The sequence below is a fragment of the Carlito syrichta genome, unplaced genomic scaffold (assembly GCF_000164805.1).
Source record: "Carlito syrichta isolate Samal-C Ts95f unplaced genomic scaffold, Tarsius_syrichta-2.0.1 Scaffold137202, whole genome shotgun sequence".
Lineage (NCBI taxonomy): Eukaryota > Metazoa > Chordata > Mammalia > Primates > Tarsiidae > Carlito > Carlito syrichta.
In genome coordinates this window covers 123,800-145,378 of record NW_007081298.1, presented here as the reverse complement: position 1 = coordinate 145,378, position 21,579 = coordinate 123,800, and the positions used below count along the sequence as shown (strand labels likewise).

At 38.4% G+C, this 21,579-nt stretch overlaps 1 protein-coding gene across 1 annotated transcript in view; it reads right to left on the bottom strand.

The window, feature by feature from the left end:
• The window catches only part of LOC103251212 (neurexin-3-like), a 105,646-nt gene that overhangs the window by 16,511 nt on the left and 67,556 nt on the right, over positions 1 to 21,579 (bottom strand). Inside the window, exons 2-5 of the mRNA XM_021708446.1 lie at positions 13,664 to 13,783; positions 4,869 to 5,250; positions 3,823 to 4,013; positions 2,977 to 3,150 (exon numbers count right to left, since the gene is read on the bottom strand). Coding sequence (XP_021564121.1) covers positions 2,977 to 3,150; positions 3,823 to 4,013; positions 4,869 to 5,250; positions 13,664 to 13,783 — 867 coding nt within the window. The remainder of the gene's footprint in view (positions 1 to 2,976; positions 3,151 to 3,822; positions 4,014 to 4,868; positions 5,251 to 13,663; positions 13,784 to 21,579) is intronic.

The window sequence follows — 21,579 nt, the reverse complement described above, 5'->3', positions numbered from 1 at the left end:
ATCAAGCCACAATATCCGGCTTCAGAAAATCAACCAGATGAAGGTCGGAACTCTCCATAATGCATGTGATGAGTAATGCCAAACTACACAAAGAGCTGTGGGGAGGGATCGGGACATTTTCCCCAATTTGATAGGTAATTTCCTTTCACTGATGCTCTCAATGCTCTTAAGTGGGGTCGTTCTTTGTATTAACCCTAACCCTAACCCATTTTAGTACACCTTTGTAAAAGTTAATTTGGACCTCCTTTTAATCTAATACTGTAACTTTATTTATTTGCCTCCCAGTTTTTTTTTTCCTGTGGGAATAACTTATATTTCTATCTTTGTCCATTATAGCAAAATATCAAATTTTACTAGAAAAACAAAACTGGATTTTTAAAATTATAATCTTAATCACTTCAATGTACGCTTTTCCCCTGTACACAGAGTACAAATCCCAGGTAGGTTCACGTGACCTTCAGCCTAGGAAGTATAAAATCCTATAGCTACATCTCAATTTTTACATTCTAAAGAGCTGTTCTTCCAACATGGTAGCCATCAGCACATGTATTGAATACTTGAAATGTATGTAGTCTGAGTTGAGGTGCACTCCAAGTATAAAAAACACACAAGATTTTGGAAGCTTACTATTTTTTTAAAAAAAAGTAAAATGTTGATAATTTTATAAGTGCTGAAATGACAATATCTTAAATATATTTGACTAAGTTAATTAAAATATAAAATTAAAATTGCCTTAAGCTGCTACTTTATGCTTTTAAAAAAGTAGCTACTAGAAAATTTATAATTATATGTTACTTATAATTTCTATTGAACAACGTTGCTATAGAGTAAATTAAATAGTTCCTGTTAACTTTTAAATCTGGCATGATGGCATGATTAAAATATTTAGCATTTTAACAGTGTCTTATGCTTTCTAATATGTGCTTTTATATTGTGATTTACCTTGATATCATTATTCCAGGGTAACTAGAATTACTGACCTTCCACAATCTTCTAAGCTAAGATACTCAATTTAATTCCAAATGCGACATTTATCCCCAGATTGGCCTTTAGTATACAAAAGAACCAAGATGTTTCTTTGAGACAAAAATTCTTGAACTGAATGAAATTGTTCATTCTAGAAGTAGAAAGCATACTGTCTACTTTAAGGGCTTGGTGATTCCTAACCTCCTATCCCTTTACACACATGCTAACACACATAACATATCTGGCCAACAGAATTTAAGAAATCTCTCTGCCTAAAGGAAAAATGGAAGGGGTTAGAGGGATGGACAGTCTTGTTACTAGTGCAATGTAGAAAACTAGCTCTTAGGCAAAGGGAAACAACTTCGATAACTACAAATCAGCCTGAGACGCTGATGGGAAGCTTTTATAAAAATGTGCTTCATGGTGGTGAGCGGACCCAAATGAAAGGTGGCTAAGAAAGGCGTTGTATATAGGGAGCTGAACACAGGAGATGAATGAACAAGTTCAATGTGGCAAATGAACAACAAATACAAGAAAACACGATATACTGCACAAACAAAGGACCATAAGGCTCAACCAAAAGAAAGAATACATAGGTCCTTGGTGACTGATCAGGCAATCTTTTTGCCTTTCAAGTCAGGCAAGAGTCACCTTTTCAGCCAACCCAAGGCTGCCAGGGGGAGGCTGAATGTGATCTATGTGTTCTAATTGTTGTCCTATGCCAGTGAAACTAGCACGTTTGTATTGCAAAAAATTGTTGTCAGGAAGACTTATAAGATTTAGTTAATATCTCAGGAGACAGTAGATCCTTTAAAGGAACAGGCTGAGCATGGTTTGTTGTGCTACATGGGTGGACATGCAATATTATTAGATGTCTTACGTGAGATAATATTTGTAAAAAAATAATTCCACTGTTTATTGAGTATCTACTATGTACCAGGCATTTTATATCTCTAACTTACTTATATTCTCTTCCAAGGTAGTTTCATTGCTCTGTTTTACAAGTAAGAAAGATGTAGCTTAGAAAGATTAAATAACTTACCAAATGTTACACAGTTAAGAGCTACCACCTGTACCCGAATCCAGGTCCTTTTAACATCAAAGCCCACAATGTTTTTTCTGCTACACCACACTAAGAAACTGCCTAACAATGCCTGATATCTAGTAAGCACTTAATAAATGTTAGCTTCCTTCCATCATCACAGCATTCTGACATCATTTCCCTATCTCCTGCCAGATTGCATTCAATAATGTTGTCATTATCAAGAACAATAAGAAATGTTACTATTATTATTATTTTAAATTAATTAATTAATTTTTTTTTTTTTTTTTAGTTAGAGTCTGATTCCATCACCCAGGCTGGAGTGCAGTGGAACACTCACGGCCACCCCAGCATTGACCCACTGGGATCAGGTGATCCTTCCACTTCAGCCTTCCAAGTAGCTGGAACTACAGGTGCTCACTACCATACCCAGCTAATTTTTTGATTTATTGTAGAGATGAGGTCTTGCCAAGTTGCCTAGACTGTTCTTGAATCTGTGAGTTCAGACAATCCCCTCACCTCGGCCTCCCAAAGTGCTGGGATTACAGACTTGAGCCACTACGCACGGACAAGAAATTTTATTATTAACGGTGACACCAACGTAAAATCTCTGGCTTGCTTCCCATCATGTATTAAAATATAGATAAAAATCTCTGATGTCCTTTCAGCCATTCTGGAAGGAAAGGTACAAATTGGGAGAAGCCTGATGTCAATGCCAGGGAAGGTTTTTATTGGCAAGTATGTGATACACAGAAAACATCTGCCAACATACATTCCTGAATACTGTGGCACATGTCTTAACATACTCAACCAGTGACAAGACAAGAGATCACTGATGGTGATGCAATGTCAGATGGTGAATGGGAATGAGTGAGGACTGGTACTGAGAAAGGAGGCACTGGCAGAGACAGCAAAGGGGCTTGGTGCTTGCAACAAGGCTGTAGCTTAGAAAGATGAAAAGGTTGTACCTTCACAACCACGCTCGATCTGTCCACTCCGGTGGAGGGCATCATTGATGAGGTCTGGCAGGCGCCCATTCAAGTCCACTGAAGCCAGACAACCCTGAAAGCCATCCCGGGAGGCCACGAGCTTTGGGAGGTTGCTGTACATGCCTTGGGCCAGACCAGCCATGTAGAGGTCACCTGAAAAGTGGCCAAAGAGAACCAGTGAAGGAGGGGATGGCTTAAACAATATAATTACCAGAGTTTCTATATTGCAAAAAGAAGAAACCAACATTTCTTATATGTCTTTCATTTTATAAACAACACCTCACACATTATAATCACCATAAACAAAGTCAAGATTAACATTTTCAACAAAACAACCATTTATTGAATGCTTTTTATGTACTTGTTACCAACAATATGATGAGCATTTTACAGATATCCATCAAAACTCCTAACAACCCATACAGAAGTAACAATTATCATCCTCATTTTATGAAAAAATAAACATAAGTTGAACAAGGCTAAGAAATTTTGCCAATGTCACCCAGGCAGTAAATGAGTCAGCTAAAATTCCAAAGTCTTTATTTCTTGCTCTGTATTAAGGAGCTTCCCACATTTTGACATCTCATCATTCAGTCACCACAGCAAGACATTCGCTCGTTATCAGAGAAAACAAATCATTCCTCAAGGGGGAGTCTAAGTAAAACCTGAGTAAATAGCATTACGGTATAATTCAACACGGTGGAAACAGGATACTCACAATGTATAAAAAGTACATGGCATTCCTGATCTGTAGGTTACCTCTGGAAATAGCCTTTCTACAGTAAGAAAGACTCTATGAGGGACAGACTTCTTCACAAGATTTACCTTTCAAATCCAGGTTTTTGGCACCGTTGATAACCTGTGTGACCACTTTGGTGTCCACTTTCAGGCTATGGGTATTACTGTTGTCCCGAGTGATGACAACATTGTGCCACTGGTTGTCATTCAGGGGGCGGTCACTGTTGCCTTTGATCACATTGGGTCCATTTCCAAGGTCAAACACGTAGTGTATGTACCTAAAAGGGCAACAACCACCCAACAACTTGAAATTCCCTGACATGGTTTAAAGACAATGTGTGTGTAACTGACATAGGAGTCCTCAAATCCCCCATACTAAACTGGTATAATGCAAGAATAATTAAAGCTTGATTTACAGCTACAAGAATTGTCAAATCCTATCAACCATACTTCACTGTAATACAATACTCATAGTCTTGTTTCTTTTTTATTTATTTTATTTCAGATGCAGAGAGTATGAGTGTATATTTGTTATATGAGTATATCACATACTGGTAAGAACTAAGTTTGCTTCTTTAACACTACCTAATATTAATTTCTAGGGCCAAAACAGTCAAGGGGTTATACTACAGAATACTAGGTAATGACACATTTATCTATCCGTCTGTTTTGGTTTTTGTTGTTGTTGTTGTTGTTGTTGTTGGATTATTTTCCTTGAAGAAAGGGCAGCTTTAAAAAATTTGCATATGTGAGCTACCAGTAGGGTTAAAAATATCTGTTTTATTTCTCGGTATAAATTTGATGGCTCCAGTTGGCATTACCCAAAAAGATAGATGCAACACACGCCATAGCCCTCTTTTGTACAAATAAGCTTCTCTTCCATAGTTTTGAAGAGCTGCATTTCATAGCAAAAAACCCAGTAGTAATGAATTCACAGAAGATTTTTAAATAAAAATATGACTCTCTCTCCTTTCCAGACCTAATCATATTGTGGATCAAGATCCACAATGAGGATGCTAGCACATATCAGAAATAGAGGACAGGGAACAGTACGGATAATTTTTTGTGTCCATATTTTATGTAGGGTTTGAGCAAAGATACTCAACATAAGTGGTGGGATTCCTTCTACCTACCCCTTGACTAGCTCAACTGCAATGAAGTCATTGCCATCACCACTATTGAAGAGAATGAAGCCATCTGCAGAGGTGGTCTTGAACTGGAAGAAGAGGTGCATGGAGGTGTAAGCCTGGAGGGTGGCGAGGCTCAGGTAGCTGCTCTTGGTCTTGAAGGTGACAGGGTCAGCGATGATGTTCCTAAGTCCAAAGCGAGCCTTCAGCTCACAGTAATCAATGTCACCATTTTTACACAAGTCGATGTAGAGCAGGCCATTAAACATGAGGCTCTGCAGGTGGCCAATGAAGCTGGAGGGGACAACAGAGATGTAGCGTTTCTCAGTCATGATTCCCGTCTCAATGTTGTGGAACTCCAGACGGGTGTGATCTCCCACCATCGTACCTATGAGAATCACAAGTGAGGTACAAACGAGAAAAATTACCATCTTATCACAGCACCCCTAAGTACATCTTTTTGGTGTAACTAGTTTCCACACAGAATATCCAGTGTTCTTGAGTGAGTTCTAGATAATAAAATGCTCAATATGGTAGATACCTGACTCAACCTCTGATGGGGAGCTGAGGACTAGCCTGTCCGAGTTATCTGTACCGAACCCCACGCTCTCACACAGCTGCTCAGCATGGCCCATCGTAACCCAAGCTAAAGGATAAAACAATTGGACACTAATATATACTATAAAAAAAAGGTCTCCATTGTTCTGACCTTTGTAAAGATATAGTTGTACAGAATATTTGGCATTCACTACCAAATCTTTCTTCCTGTAATAACCGTCCACCTCATACTTGTGGAAAAGTCTCTATCGTAGAACATGTGTTGGTTTAACCTGCCCAGCAACTGTTGTTTTATCTGATAGTGACACCTAATTTTTCTCTGGAAAGCTGCCCTCCCCACTAACATTTTAACCAACCAGACTGGATGTTGCTGACTCTAATCAAACTACTCAGCCTAAACCACTTAATGAATTTTATCCTCCTAACCACAGACTTTGGTCTACAATCTAAAAAAAAAAAAGTGGTTCTCAAACTTTAGATGTAACTAAGTGTGCATCAGAGTCACCTGGAGGGCTTAGGCTCCTCCTTCAGAGTTTATGATTTAAAAATCCAGAGTTGAACCTGAGAACCTGAATTGGACTGGCAACACCCAAGCTGGCCCAGTGATATTTGGCTCCAGAGTTTTCACTGGCACTCTTAGGAGAGAGGCATTATTTGCAAGCAAGGTTGGCTGGAGGGGTTAGAACAAAGCCAGGAGCTCTTGGAGGCCATGCGATGATCAGAGAGATCAAGAGACCAGCAACCCAGAAGACAATTACCAAACAAAGAGAATCAGCATAAATTACATCTGTGCTGTCCTTTAAGAGTCTAGATCCAGCCAGACACCTCTGGACCTTTTATAACTATGAGGCAATAGACTCTCTTTCATGCTTAAAGCATTTGAGTTGAGTTTCTGACATTTGCAACTGAAAGATCTCCAGCTGATACAAATGAGCTATTCAATAGTTTTTTTACTTAGAAGTGGGAAAGACTAGGGCTGAGGGGATAAGGAGGGCTTGAAATAGAGACTGAAAATTTTCATAACAAAGTCAAGGAAAATATCATTATTGTGGCCAAAGTAGAAATTGGCTTCCTCAATGTGTTTTCTAAAACCATGTTCAAATGTAATAAGCCATGTCCTATTGCCATGAATTGGAGAAAGGGGAAGCAGAATTCCCTCTTTGTAATGTGGAAACCCCGAATCTGAGGGGGCTTGTACATCTGAGAAGTCATCCAGAAGTCCAGCAGGGGAAAGACATTGGTTTATTCAAACTTACAAGAGGCACCAACTGTGGCAGGTCAATGAAGAATCCATGACTCAGGGCAGTGTAGCAATAGTTTTATAAGCAAGTTAGTCAAATTCCTAGATGGTGTATACAATTCCATTGATCAAGGGTGACCACTACATCATTTTCAGCTTTGCTTGGTCACCTGTGTCCCATGACTCATTACTGGGAACATGCATACCCTTCAGAGACCAGCCTTGGTCAGAGGTCACTCTTTGAGGGAGGAGGAAACAGTTTACATCCAGAGAATACCCCACACTCTTCCTGCCCTCTCCTGTTGATACCCTCCATGTTGAAGAAATTTTGCTACTAAGACACTAGTGGCATCTCTTTAAGTCCTCTTTTATAACTTTCCAGAGGAAAATGAGTGACATAATCTGAAATATTAAGAATTACCTGCAAAGAGAAGCTACATATGCATAGCTCAGCCCTGACACGTCCTGTTCCTCGTTGCTAGAGGAAGCTACCTTCAGGCAGCACCCACTGGACTCCACTTATCCACAGCATGGGTGTCACAGGAGCAGACCTTGCTTCCACAGAGGATGCCTGTCCTGTACTCAACTAGTATTCAAGTAGGCAATTTTCTCTAATTCTGAAGTTCAGTAGATATAAGCAATATTTTAATAACAGTGCTATCACTACTAAAAATAATATTTCATTTCCATCTGCATTGTTTTTTCTTTTTTCCTCTATATGCTTAGAACTCAGGTGACAAAAAGAAAAGGTTGTATTTTCCTGGGTCTCTTGAATTTCAATGTCTTGGAGATTCAGTCATATCACGCCCTTAGATGCTCAGTATTGATTTCATCTCTTTGGGAACAAACTCAGATTTTAAGGAATTGCTCATAAGCACAAAAATCAGACTTACATTTGATGAGCTTCTTTGTGGTCTTTTGACAACTAGTGATAAATCATTCTCTTAATATAAAAAAATGTTGGTTAACTTAAATATAAAAATGTAGTAGAACAAAAATCAAGATAAAACCAATCTGCTAGGAAAAAGTATTACTGCATAAAATAACTTAGTATTGAAAATTGTACTGGTCATGAAAATGAAAAATAATATAACCTAAATTTACATGCTCACTTACAAGGAGTGACTGAAATAAACATCCCATGTCAATTTGGCGGTAGCTGTTTGTACCAGAATTGCGGGCTGGAGCTGGAGAATGAGGCGGGGAGAGAGACTCATAGCCAATCTTTATGGCAAAAGAGAAACCAAACTATGGTAACATTAGTAGTCATGCTAATTCTTATTTTACAAATAAAAAAAAATCTACGATGAGAACTAAGAAGTATGAGCAAGTAGTCTCTGGTGATGATTGGAGTTCCAAAACCTCTGAAGAGACAATTTTAAAGTCAACTGGGAGCTTTTAGAGAAATTCTGGGTAAACTGACTTCTAGGATTGAGGGGTTAGGAAATTCCTCTCACCAGAAAATCAATTTTACAGAGTAAGAAGAAAAATACAAGATGTTGATTGAGATAGAAGAGAGACTGAGCACAGGCTTGGGTAAGTAAGAGAAGCTAACAGTAGAATTTAGCAGCTTAGCCCAGGAACACAGACTGAGTTTGGGTTTAGGATGACTCAAACAGAAGCTTCAACTAAAAGTTGGGGAGGAGAAGGGGGACTAAATTAGAAAAAAATAGGTTTCGCTATATGCTAAAGGAACTCACTCCTCTGTGAATAGAGACTCAAAAAAAGAAGAGAAAAGTATGCTACTATACCTCAGAAAAGCACAAAAAGATTGCTGGAAATTTAAAATCTGCGCTAAACTAACAAAGAAATTGTTTTTTAAAAATCTGTATGTCACCTAAGCAATATTAGTGATGAGAACTTCAGACTCATCATCTCTGAATGCTGTCTGCCAACTGAACCTCTTTTCTATTTGAGGGGCAAATATATTCATACCTCACAGCAGCTGCTTTCAAACATCAGAGGAAAGAGAAGTAACTTGGGAAAGAGATTACAAGGAAAATCCAAGACTACTGAAAATTCCCTGTACGGCAGGCACTGTGCCAAGCACTGCATAACCACCATCACGTGTCCCAGGAAAATTGTAGATAGGTCTCATTTACTTGCTTTAGAGGAGAGGACATTTAGCTGGCAGAAGTAATCTGATCAAGATTCATGCAGGTGTTAAATGGTAGACACCCACATTGAACACAGGTGTGTTAATTCCAAAGCTCATATCTTTACTTGTACAATAAACTGTCTTGGGGGCGGGGGAGGTTTGATTTATTCCTTACATCTTCACCCAAGAAAAGCAGTAGGTGGAATTGAACTGGTGAAATTTCCATGCAGAAGCTGTTGTAATGAGTTCACACTTCTTCCCTATGGCCAAGTATCAGCATGTCATTCCGTCTAATTCATGAGTAATCTATTCAACTCCTTCCCTAAAGCAGCTTTGCTTCCTTCACTCCTATTCATGAAATTCACTTTCATATTTCAGTCTACAGACCAGCCCTCGGAGTGATGAAGAACATACATCTATGGAAAATTCTGGCCAGGTTCAAGCTTTAACTTCCCATGAGGCAACAACAGCATAGAATTTGAGCATGTAGTCTTTAGGGCTGGGATACCTGACATTGCATTTGGCTCCATGACTTCTTCCCAGGATGACCTCAAGGGAGTTACCGAACTTTCCCATGCCTCAGTGTCTCATCGGTTAAATAGGGCTTATCCAGTTCAATGCATCAACGCATGTAAAGTACTTAAAACAGTGCCCGTGGCTTGAACTGTCAGCTATTACTAATTATGCAGCATCCATACTTTTTCCTTTCTCTGAAATGATTTCATCATTTCTGGTTATTTCACGCATTGTTATTCTTTCTTTTATCAGAACACAAGCTCTTTTTAAGTAGGGCCCACTTCCTGTATCCCATGGTATTTAAGCAACATGGTCTGCCTTCCTAACTTCTGGACAAGGAGCTAGTATTTGAGACATTTGCTTTGGGGTCAGAGTTTGAATTGTCACTATTTCGGCACATGAGGCTCCAGGCCAACAGTAAGAACTTTACAAAAAATATATGAACAACAACAGTAATAAATGGAAAAGGCTGAGAGGAAGCCACTCTATCACCTATGGTTTCCAGACTGTAGAGAAGAACGTGAGGCTTATGAAGTCCTAGTAAAGGATTCTCACATGTTGCTCACAATTTTGTAGCTCCTCTGGTCCTACCCCCTTCTCTGTGATATCAGAATTTTTCAAAAGCATATGCTGTCAAATGCTTTATTAAAGAGAGCCAAATTTCTGGAGCCAAATGCATTTGGCAAATACTGCATACTTAGCCATGATTAGCAATGTTCATTAAAGTCTTCTAATAAGTCTTACAATAAAGAGCTCCACTTTCTTTTGTTTAACCTAACATTTCTCAACCCTACTTAATCAAGTTTTTCTTTTTTATTATTATTAATACGAGAAACAAGTTGCAAATGGAAAACTTTGGAAAATGACTTTTTAACAACTTGGTGTTGGTATGTGGCTGTGTAGGCGAGGAAAGGGGAAAAAAGTCAACATGGAACAGAGGCATTAAAAGAAAGGTGATTTTTTTTTTTAAGATACAGGGTTTCCCTCTGTAGCTCAAGCTGGAGCACAGTGACACAATCATAGCTCACTGCAGCCTCAAACTCCTGGGCTCAAGCAATTCTCTCACCTCAGCCTCCTCAGTAGCTGGGATTACAGTTGCACACCACCATATCTAGCTTTTTTTTTTTTTTAAAGAAATGAGATCTCATTATGTTGCCCTGTCTGGTCTTTAACTCCTGGCCTCGAATGATCCTCCCACCTCAGCCCCCAAACTTCTGATATTACAGGCATGAGCCACTGCACCCAGCCAAGGGTGAGTGCTTATACTGTCAAGTAGTTCTGGGCAGGGTAGGCAGTTCATGCAGCACTGGACCCCAGTTCTGAAAAGAATAACCCAAGTGAGGCATGCTTTTCATTTATTCTTATTTACAGAAATGCATCTCACTTAATCAATCCTTATTAACTGTCAACTGAATTTAATACTTTTCCAAGAATATAATCATATTACACTAAATGAAAAACACCAGGTGAAGGAATATTTCCACCCTTGCTTTTGATTTTTTGTGGATCTCACCTATTCTTTGTATCATTTCTACAAACTAAATGAAAACTTGGCACATGGGAGGACCTTAAACAGCATGAAAGGAATTACCAAATAAGCCAATAAGACATTACTTAATAACCTGGGGACTATGTGGTATTTTAGTTTTATTGTCTGATTTTATGACTTCAGTGAACTAAAATTAAAATGCCCCAACCCTTTATCACTGTAAAAAGAAACCCAAAGTTGTAGCTTATAAGCAAAACAGCTCTTTTCCTCTCCCAATTTTTCTATCCATCTGGTTTCTTTCTTCTATCAGCAATGAAGCTGGGGGTGAGCCTGCAAATGAAAGAGCTTCATTAACTTCAAAAATCAAATTCCCAGATGACTCAGGCATTCCATGGCTTAGCCTTGCTTCTTAATTATCAGTGGTAAAAGAAAGCATACTTTGTAATTACCTTTATACAAAAGTCGCTTATAAAAGAATAATGACCCCGAGAGAGAGAGAATACACATGACAGTGCCCTTAGTGATGCAGTTCTTTATGATTATACTTTCAGGGCATCCATTTTCCAAAGAAAAAGAAATTCACTGTCAGGAGCAACTAGGGTAAGGTCGCCATCTAGTGGCTGCTATTCAAAACACGCTGTGAATCGTGCCACCCTTTACTCCAGAAACAAGCCCAGAGGAGTTAACAAGAGACTTGTGACTTGTCACCATGGCATTTGCAGGCGCCTACTGCACTAACAGCTCATGAGAATTTCCTGAATAATTAGTTCTGGTTGACTGTGGGTTCTAAACAGTATAACCACTCATATATCTCTTTTTCTATGTTCATTTCATAACACTAAGTTATCCTTAAGGCATATAGTTCTGTCACTTCACCTCCCACCCGTAAGTGATGCCTCTGGGTAACAGGAGCATTTTGGAGTGTGTCTGTGGTTCCGTCATCCGTCTTTGCTTTTTTGTGAGGGTGAGGTTGAGTGTTGTAGTCTACCTCATGTACAACCTCTAAGGAGACTTTAATAAGCGATTGTATTCCTCACCTCACTCCAACCCATTCCACTCTATTTTTCCTATATTGTAGGATTGGTCATGTTCTTATGATGGACTGTGAAGCTCAGCACATGGCTTGATTTTGTGGAATCACACAGAAATCTATTTGGAGCTTAATTATACAACTCTCTCAAAGTTTCACATTCCTCTTCTGTAAAATGACATTAAGAACACTTACCTTGAAAGGTTATGGCAAATTACAGAAGATTAAAGGAGCTGATATGCTTGAGACAGCTAACAGAGTACCTAATGCCTACTGGATATAGATGCTCTTACTCTGTTAGCAGACTGTCTTTCTCTACATACACATAGACACACACACAAACACACACACACACGCACACACACACACACACACACACACACCTGCACACATACATATACGCTTCACTATAATTCCTGATTCCAGAAGATCAGATTCATGAATATAGAATTATAAGATTCAAATACAGATAATTGATGCTGGATAGGGCCTTAGAAATAACAGAATTTCCACTTTAAATGTGAGAAAATGAGGGGGAAATGTTGTAGTATATCTATCCCAAAGGCATAAGCATTCTAGTGGCAATGGTTGTATTAAACCTAAGGATTTCTGAATATAACCTGACTGTCTTATTCACAGGAGAAACTGTAGAGACGGCTTAGGACACTGACTTCATTTGACAAGGCCCAGGGATGACAAGTAACTTCCCCAACATCCTGCAGAGAATTAATGCCAGGGCCAGGGCCCCCCAGACTTGACGCCAACAAGGTTACAAGTAATACTTCATGCTGCCTCATGTGTATCATATAGACAAGAATTCTGTCCTACAGATGTATACTGTTCTGAAATATCAGACAGTGTAATGTAAACTTATAGGATGGAGCATGTAGAATGGCTCTTGAAGATACTTTCTCTCTTCACCAATTAAACCTACCCATCAAATTCTGGCTGGAGTTTTATCTTCCTAAATCACTCCTGATTTCTCCAGTCCAAGTTGGTTATAGTCTCTTTTGACTGAAAAATTATAATCTCATCCCATCCTTCAAAATTAGTATCTCCTTATATATTCTTGACCTAATTTCAAAATACCAGAGTCCTATTTAATTGACTTGATTGGTTCATCATTTGGGAAAACAAATAATCTCTTGAATTTCCTTTTTATTTTCAACAATTCTAGCATGCTTCTGACACAGAATAGCCTCTCAGGAAACACTTTTGGTGGTGTGGAGCTCCGAATGGTCCATGACGTACACACAGACTTATTCATTTATTCACTGTCCTCCTAAATGTGAATTCTACCAGATCACGGATTTACCTGCTTGTTTCTCACCCTATTCCCAATGCCTTCTAAAATAGTGCTTCATGCAGACTAGGTGCTCAATTGATAATGATTAAACAAATGCATGATTAATTAAACCAAGTCGTATTTAACCCTTCTAAGTAGCATGTGCTGTTTTAGGTACTTACTTTCACCTGTAATGTTCTATAATGTATGGTTTGTTCTTCTATATTGATGTGAGGAGCTGGCATGTAGGAGCATGATTGGTAAGTGATTTTTTAATGACTGAATAATGAAAGGATTTGTAGAACCCTCCATCTGTTCTCTAGACATATACTCTATTCCTAAGGAGAGAGACCCATAAATATATCATTACAGTAGTGGGGAAGTTCCATAATACAGATCAATGAAAAGGGATTGTAAAATACAGAGGAAGGCCATCTTAGCCTTGCCTGAGTTCGTCAACAGAGAACATAACTTGTGACTTCTATTACACAAAGCAAAAGGTTTTGAAAGACACCATTTGCTCACTGAATGACTGAAAGGACTGGGAGACTAAAGAGAGATGGATATCCCCGCAGTGACACTTACCCTCAGCCACATCATCGTCCACCGTTAACTTTAGGCTTTTTCCTCTCCGCACCACGCGGACGGTGTGCCACTCGTTGTCGTTGAGCTTCTGCCCTGCGTACAGGGTCTCAGGTCCTTTGCCTAAGGACGGTGGTAAGTGCCAAAGTTAGAATCAATTCTCAAAGCAGTGTTCATGCATCAGGATCGTCAAAGCCACACTGGTGCACATGACTCGGTAGCATTCAAGGAATGATATCCCTCCCACAGCTCAGTCTGGTTTCAATTCAAGCACAATGAACAATGACCTGGTCATGAAAGATATAAGTATCATCCTTTATCTTAGCTACAAGGTATTCAAATACCAATGGCAATAAGCAAACATTTACAGGCAACAGTAGGTAGTAACCATTTATTTTTCAAAATTCAGATGAATTCCTTGAAGATATGGAAAATGGATCAAATTTTGGGGGGGTCATTTAGGCATATTACACCAGTCTGGCTTTTAGAGAGTCCCCATCAATTGGATGAGAAAAGACTCTGTAATGTATGCTGACCTAATTTGACATTTCCATTAGCCCATAGTCCTATCAGAATTCAGTGACTGTAGAAATCACCCTAGAAAACTCTGCAATGTAATCACGTCAAGACTTAAATCCCATTCTAAATAATGCTCCTGAAGGGAATGTGAGGGGCCTCAGAACATTCTCATTGTTCATCATCCTCCAAAAGGATCCAAAGGCCTAAACAACGAAATAAGAAAATAATGAAATTGGACCTTCTCAGATGAAAAGAATGTTCAGTAGCAAGTGCCACTAAACAGAGGAAAAAAACAAGTTGTCTCAAGAGATACATGCTCATGATGCTTGTGCTGAAGTTCAAGTGGACTGTATTAAGAATCAGAGGTAATAAGAAATGATGATATTTAGGGACAAAGAAAGATGGCAAGGTAGAGAGACACCAAAGTTTAAAACAGTTCACTTAATGAGGGGAGAAGATGTGATGTTACTTTAGAATGTGTGTCTTGATTGAACTGATTTATAGATTTGAAAGACAAAAAAGATCGCATAGAACCAGAAGTCATACCACGCTTGCTCTTTCTAAGTGAATATTTGAGCCCATGTGGATTAAATATTTCTGGATTAGTTGATCAATATGTGGAAAGCCCTATCCCTGAAAACAACTTAAAAAATGAAATATGTAAGTGGCTAATATATCCCTATGGATGTGAAATATTTCAGAAAACCTATACTGGGCTCCAACATATACAAAGCACAGAGCTAGGAACACAGTAAATGCTTTAACAGGTGCCTGGATAATCAGCGTCTGTGCAGGTTTTATTTATTTAGTAACCATTAATTAATATCAACAGATTTCAAAGTAATTTTGAAAGCTTTATCATATAACTTTCACTCACTACTAGCTTCTCTACATATAAGACTAAAGGTAATTTATACTGTTTAGGAAAGAAAAAAAATAGTATCACCTGGGTAGAAATTTTTAGGTAATTTTAAACTGCATCTTTTAATTTTGAGTAATTTATATTCCTATTCTCTGTAGATTAAGAGTTATTTGATAGTCGGAGTTTGGAAGAATTATCTTCTTGAAAAGTAAACAGACTTTCAAAGTGAAATAGGTTTCTTTTGATTTCAATGTATGCAGCAAGTTTTCAATGTATGCAGCAAATAATTTATAAGATTTTTCAGGATGCACCCAAAGCCCAAGTATGATCCAAATTGACAAAAATCCTGAATATTTAGTAAAGAAACTTAAAGTGCATCAAATGTACCCAAAATTGGGTACTAACGCCATGAGAGCAATGAATCTTGGAAAAAGTAATTATATCATAAACCATTTTAAATTCAGTCTCAGCTTATCCTACTTTGTGCATGCTTGTCTCAGTATTATCTAAATTGTATACATTATAACAGAATTTTCTGTACACTTTAACTCATTGGATAGCATTCTTTGTTATCTCATCAAATCCAGGACTAAGAATGATGTAACAGTTGCTTTAACAACAGCAAAGTGTGAGGGCATTGGAAGAAAATGGACCCCATCATGTGGATACTTTATAATAAGAACAGATGATCTCAGAAAAAAAAATCTGCCTTTTTAAAAAAAGTTTTTTCCTCTATATTCTACATGCAAATGCTTCAATAAGTAAGAAGAAAGTAAAGAGAGATGTGGAGAATACTGGCTATAAAGACAGGACTATTACAAATACAGGCTATTTAAAACATTCCCTAGAAGATGGCATCTGTTCTTTAGGCAATTTTTGTACATCACTTAATTTTTATGAGAGGGGACAAGAGAAGAGGGAGAATGACAAGTCATCTTGGAACATTGCTTCATCAGTGTCATATTAACCACAAAGATGTAAAACAGGCTTTGTCTCAGTGCGATGTGTTTAAAAGATGCTAACATTTTGAAGCTACTTCAGTTTATGGTATCCTCAAGATGTTCACAGTGTTCAGATTCAGACACAAATACACTGTCCATTTGATTTCAAAACATTAGAATGTAATGACAAATGACTAGAAATATAAAAAAAAAATTACAGAAACGTCTCATGTCCGGCTCTTTAGTTACAGTGGATGCTTCCCACACCAATTTTCTACTCCAGAAAAAGATTCACAACCATCTCATTAAAATGGCATGGAATATTATTCAATATTCATTGTCAAGAAAGAAATAAGTAAATCTCAGTGGGATTTTGCAAAAACGCTCAACTTCCAGAAGTGGAGAGTCAGTGGCATTTATCCTTAATCAAGCCAAAAGGTCGACACATTCCACTAGAGGGAAAGTGATGCTTACACTCAGCTGGCAATCTAGACAAATAGAGGGGAGGGGCAACGCTAATCAGTAACCCAGGCATAAAACTGAATCAATAACAGATGCAAGATGCAGATACAAGCTGAAGGTTGAAACATACAAACTGTTATGCTTTCAAAGCAGGATGGCCTCATCTAAGGGAGACTTCCTCTGGCAGCTACAAGCAAAAAGCCAGTGAAGTCGCATCAGTGAAATAATGAATGTGAAGAGTTCTTCACGTAAGTAAATGATGGTCCAGATAGAGAGAAGAAAAAGCTGGAATTTAAAATGAAACGGGTAGGAATTTAAAGAAAAAAATCTGTAAGACACCAATTTCTCTGCATTGTTCCCTTTCTTTTTAATAACTAGGAAAATTATGGTCTGCAATAGGGTTCATATTGGATGCATGTATTACATGCACTTTTCCATTTTATAGCTTAATAAATATGATCACAAATAATCATTTGATTCTCTTTAGGCTGCCATTAAATAAATTATATAACACCCCTTAGTTGATTTTTCAGATAATGTCACATGACTGGAATAAAGAGGAAGCAAAAGAGTTCTTGGATGCAGAAGTTTGTAAAAATGGAATGTTCAATTGCTTATTATTGCAGAACAGAGAGCTTTTAATGAATCCTTTGGTTAATACCACCCAAATGTAACCTTGCTGCAAATGCATTTAGCACCACCTCTTTGAAATAAGACTTATCTCACGGAAGATGGTTTAATTCTCTCATGAATGGGAAATGGAGAACAAGGTATCATGAACAAAGTACACTGACTGGATTTTCTTTTTTTGTTTGTTTTGTTTTACTTATCCTGCAGTAACCCTATGGAAGCTCTATTTCGTTAAAAAGCTAGAGCTAATAATAAAAATCAAATGGAAACATTATGATCAAAGCTCTATTTAAAAGAAAAATCATTGATGATTGCTTGGAGGAAGATGATACTAAGATATTAGCAGATTTGTTTCTTCTTTTGGCAGATAGGAAATGGGAGTGTATAGTAAAAATCTATATTTGAGCATTACTAGGGGTGTACAACTTCACAAGGTGGACTGTGAATTTTTATTATTTTGAACTTTTCTTTTTTTTTTAAACCAGACTGTTCTTATTACATGAATTTGTTATTCCCTCCAGGAGCAATATAACCAGAAAAACTGCAAGTTACCCCTAATAAACATTCATTTGTCAATGTATTTCTAAGACCTGACCAAACCAACTAAACCAGATGGTTTTGCTCATAAGCAGGGAGTAGAAATTCCTTCCATCTGCCACAAAGCCTGCTTCCAAAAGAGGAGGGGGAGAACATTTGGAAACATTTTTGCTTGGGTGGGGGTGGGGAAGGAAGGGGGTGATACTTTTACCATAATCACTTTGCTTTACCTGAATATTGCTCTATGGTGTAAAAAGGGAAAATGGCAACTTGATTCCCCTTGGAACTCTGTTTCACATGAATCAAAATTTCTACAATGCATAAAATATTAAATTTGTCCCCTTGTAAAGAAAAAGTGAAAGATGCATATAGTTATACATCCAAATGATGTGGTTAATAAATGCTCAACATGGTTGCCTGTGTTAGATATAATGAACACCAAAAATATTTAAAAAGAGAAAACTTACCTTCATTTCCACTAGCACCTTCTGTTAGGTTAGTTGAGCTGCGACAAGCATTTTACTAAGCTCATAGTACCATATATTTTATCAGGTATCCTCCCCAGAGAAAATAGATTAGGCAAGTAAAAGCAGGAATTTAAAAAAAAAAAGGGTGGGACTGAAGAAGAAAGAGGGGGACAGAGAAATAGGGGAAATAAAGCATTTTATTTTCTGTTCACAAAATTTCAGGTATGGATTGTTTTCTCTGGATTTATAACCCAACAGAGATTGGGGAGGTGCTTTGTTTTGTTTTCATAAACTTAATTTTAAATTATATTTATCTTTTGAGTCAGTTTGGCAAAGCACCTCAAATAGATCATTTCATTCTCACTGGGGTCCTCAGGTCTCAGGAAGAGCTGTGGTACCTCCTATAATAGGTGTAAAAGCCACAAGGAGTTTTCCGGAGACCTTTTTGAAATCTACTAAGAAGTTTCCCAGTGAAGTATGAGAAAGGTAGGACCCAGCTATTCAGCCTGAGCACATGCACCCTCCTGGAGACCCTGCTTCTAATTAAAACCTACTAAAAATACTACCACATTTAATGGGTCTTGAATCAGCAAATGAGCCTGCCATGTGTAACATATCCAGCTATGGACTGCTCACCTCTTTCCCGCTGGCAGATCTTCTGCTTCACTATTTAAGGGTAATAATGAAATACAGCAACTCATCTCAATAAGGTATTGCAGAAACTATCTATTCATATATTTACAAAATACTGAGCATTACGGTGAGATCAGACGCCAATCTACATGTGGAAGATAAAAAGATAAATAAGACAGAACAGGTCCTTGGACTTATAGATCCTACCATCTAATTTGGGGTGAGGAGATCTGAAGGGCAATACACACATTAAAGAACATGAGGTGATTTTAGATAGGGTAGAGTTCTTGAGCTTTGGAGAGGGTTGAGTTCTATCAACTCTATTTAAAATAAAACAGGGTGATATGATGAAACGTAACTGGGGTTTCATAACTGGGAACGTAACTGGGAACAGAGGACTGGCTGCTATATAGAAGGTTCCAGAAAGGCCTCTTTGAGGTGACTTTATTATTGTCATGAGCACTTCATTGGGTAGAGAGTTCTTAAGTGAGATGGTTAGAAAAGTCTCCTTTGAGTAGGTACATTTGAGAAGGAGCCCACCATGCAGACATCTGAGGCAGGGAGGACAGGAAGGGCAGAAGCCCGGAAAGAGCAAAGTGGCATGTTGGAGGGGCAAAAAGAAGACCATTCTGGCTGGAGCTTGTGCCCAGGAGAGAGCGTGGCAGGAGAGAAGCTAGTGATGTAGGCAGAGGGCGGATCACATGAGGTCCTAGATGACACGTTACAGAGCCTGAATGCTGTTTAAATGCACTGGAAGTGCTTGGGAGGTTTTAAGCAAGTGGAGCATATAAAATTACTCTGGTTGTTATGGGTATGATAGGCTAAAAGAGGCCATTAATGGAGGCAAGAAGATCTATTAGGAAGCTGTCAAAAGCCAAAGATGAAAGTGACTTACTCTAAGGAGGTAGCAGCTGAAATGAAAGTAAGATTTGAAATGTATTTTAGAGGTAGGGTCAACAGGACCCAGAGATTGATTTGGGAGGTGAATGGGGAGCGAGAGAGGGAAATAGAAAAAAATATTGAGTTCTAGGTTTTGGTTTGAGAACCCAGGTTGATGAAGGCAGTCTCAACTAAACAGGGAAAGATTCCAGAAAAAGTAAGACATGATGAATCCTATTAGTCAGGGGAGCCAGGGGAGCTTCCGTCTGATATTGAGTCTTTCCTATCAGTGACAATACCAGGAGCTGTCCTGGTAGCTTCCTACTTCTGAGAAGTATGAATTAAATTTCACTGTTTGCCTGGCTTTCTGAGTACAGTGTTAATTTGTACCTTAGATCAGTGGCCCTCAACCTTTTTGGCATCGGGAACCAGTTTCTTGGAAGACAATTCTTCCACAAACAGCGCATGGGGGTTGGGAGATGTTTCGGTATGCTTCAAGGTCATAACATTTATTGTGTACTTTATTTTTATTAATAGTACACTGCAATATATAATGAAATAATTATACAACTCACCATAAGAAAACAAAAAAGGCATAGATGGAAGTTGTAAATAAAATAATAGGCAGGCCACACATTAACTAAAATAAGTCAGATTCTGACTTAAAGTCTGCTACCACATACAGCTGTACAGTTGAAAGACATCAACTCATTTGCCACTCACTGAGAGGAGGGTTTTGATATGAGACTGCAAGCAGTTGATTTATGATGGTCTCTGTGCAGTCCAACCTCACTGCTAATGCTTATCTGTATTTGCAGCTGCTCCCCAGTGCTGGCTTCACCGCCTCAGCTCCACCTCAGGTCATTAGGCATTAGATTTTCATAAGAAACATGCAATGTAGATCCCTTGTAAGTGCAGTTCACAATAGAATTCATTCTCCTATAAGAATCTAATGTCACTTCTGATCTGATAGGAGGCAGAGCTCAGGTGGTAATGCGAACGATGGGGAGTGGCTGTAAATGCAGATGAAGTTTTGCTTGTTTGCCTGCCATTCACCTCCTGTAGTGTAGCCTAGTTCCTAAGGTCTGTGGCCTGGGTGTTGAGGACTCATGTCTTAGATTACTGATGTCTGTTGATAATGCAAAACTTTTGGGAGCTACTATTTTCCTTCCTTCCTTCCTCCTTCCCTCTTTCCTTCTTCTTTTCTTCTTCTCTTCCTTCCTCCCTTCCTCCTTCCAGCTTTCCTCCCTCCCTCCCATTCTTTTCTCCTTCCTCCCTTTTATTTCTTCCTGCATGGTTTCAGTTATATGTTCTAGCCCATGCCTTAAGACTACAACAAGGAGTGTCCCTAACATCATAAAGCAAACACTGGCAGCCCATTCAGTAAGATCTCTAAATTGTGACCACAGTGCAAAATAAACCTGTTCATCTTGGCTAGAAGAATGGAGCACCTCAATTTTGAGAGGGAATGAAACTGGAGCAGATATATCTCCAAAAGAACAAATGACTCCACAAAAGATCAAAAAGAATCTTATCCCCAATTCACTGCCAAATCTCTACCTTAAACCATAAATTTACAGCAGTGCACAGCAGTGGTAAGCTGAGGACAGTCTTCAGATTTCTTGTGATAATCTCTCTCCATGAAGCCACTTTCCAAGAGATGAGGACAATTTTCTCACGGATAGGCAAAAAGATCCTTCTGTGGATATTGGTTCTACCCTTGCTTTAAAAAAAAAAAAAAAAACTTTATAAAATATTCTAGACCTTTTCTTACTTTTTAATGGTATGATTAATACAAATTGGTCTTCTTTTGATGCCTAAGGTGTTATAGTCCTTTAGGGTCTTACTGACTTTGTGATCTTATTGTCTAGCACAAAAGTCACAGATTTTGAAGCTGAAGGAAATTTTGCTAAAGAGATTCTAACAAGGACATGCCCTAAAACCTGCTCCCTAATTACTCCCCAGTAAATTTCTCATTTAAGTCTGCTT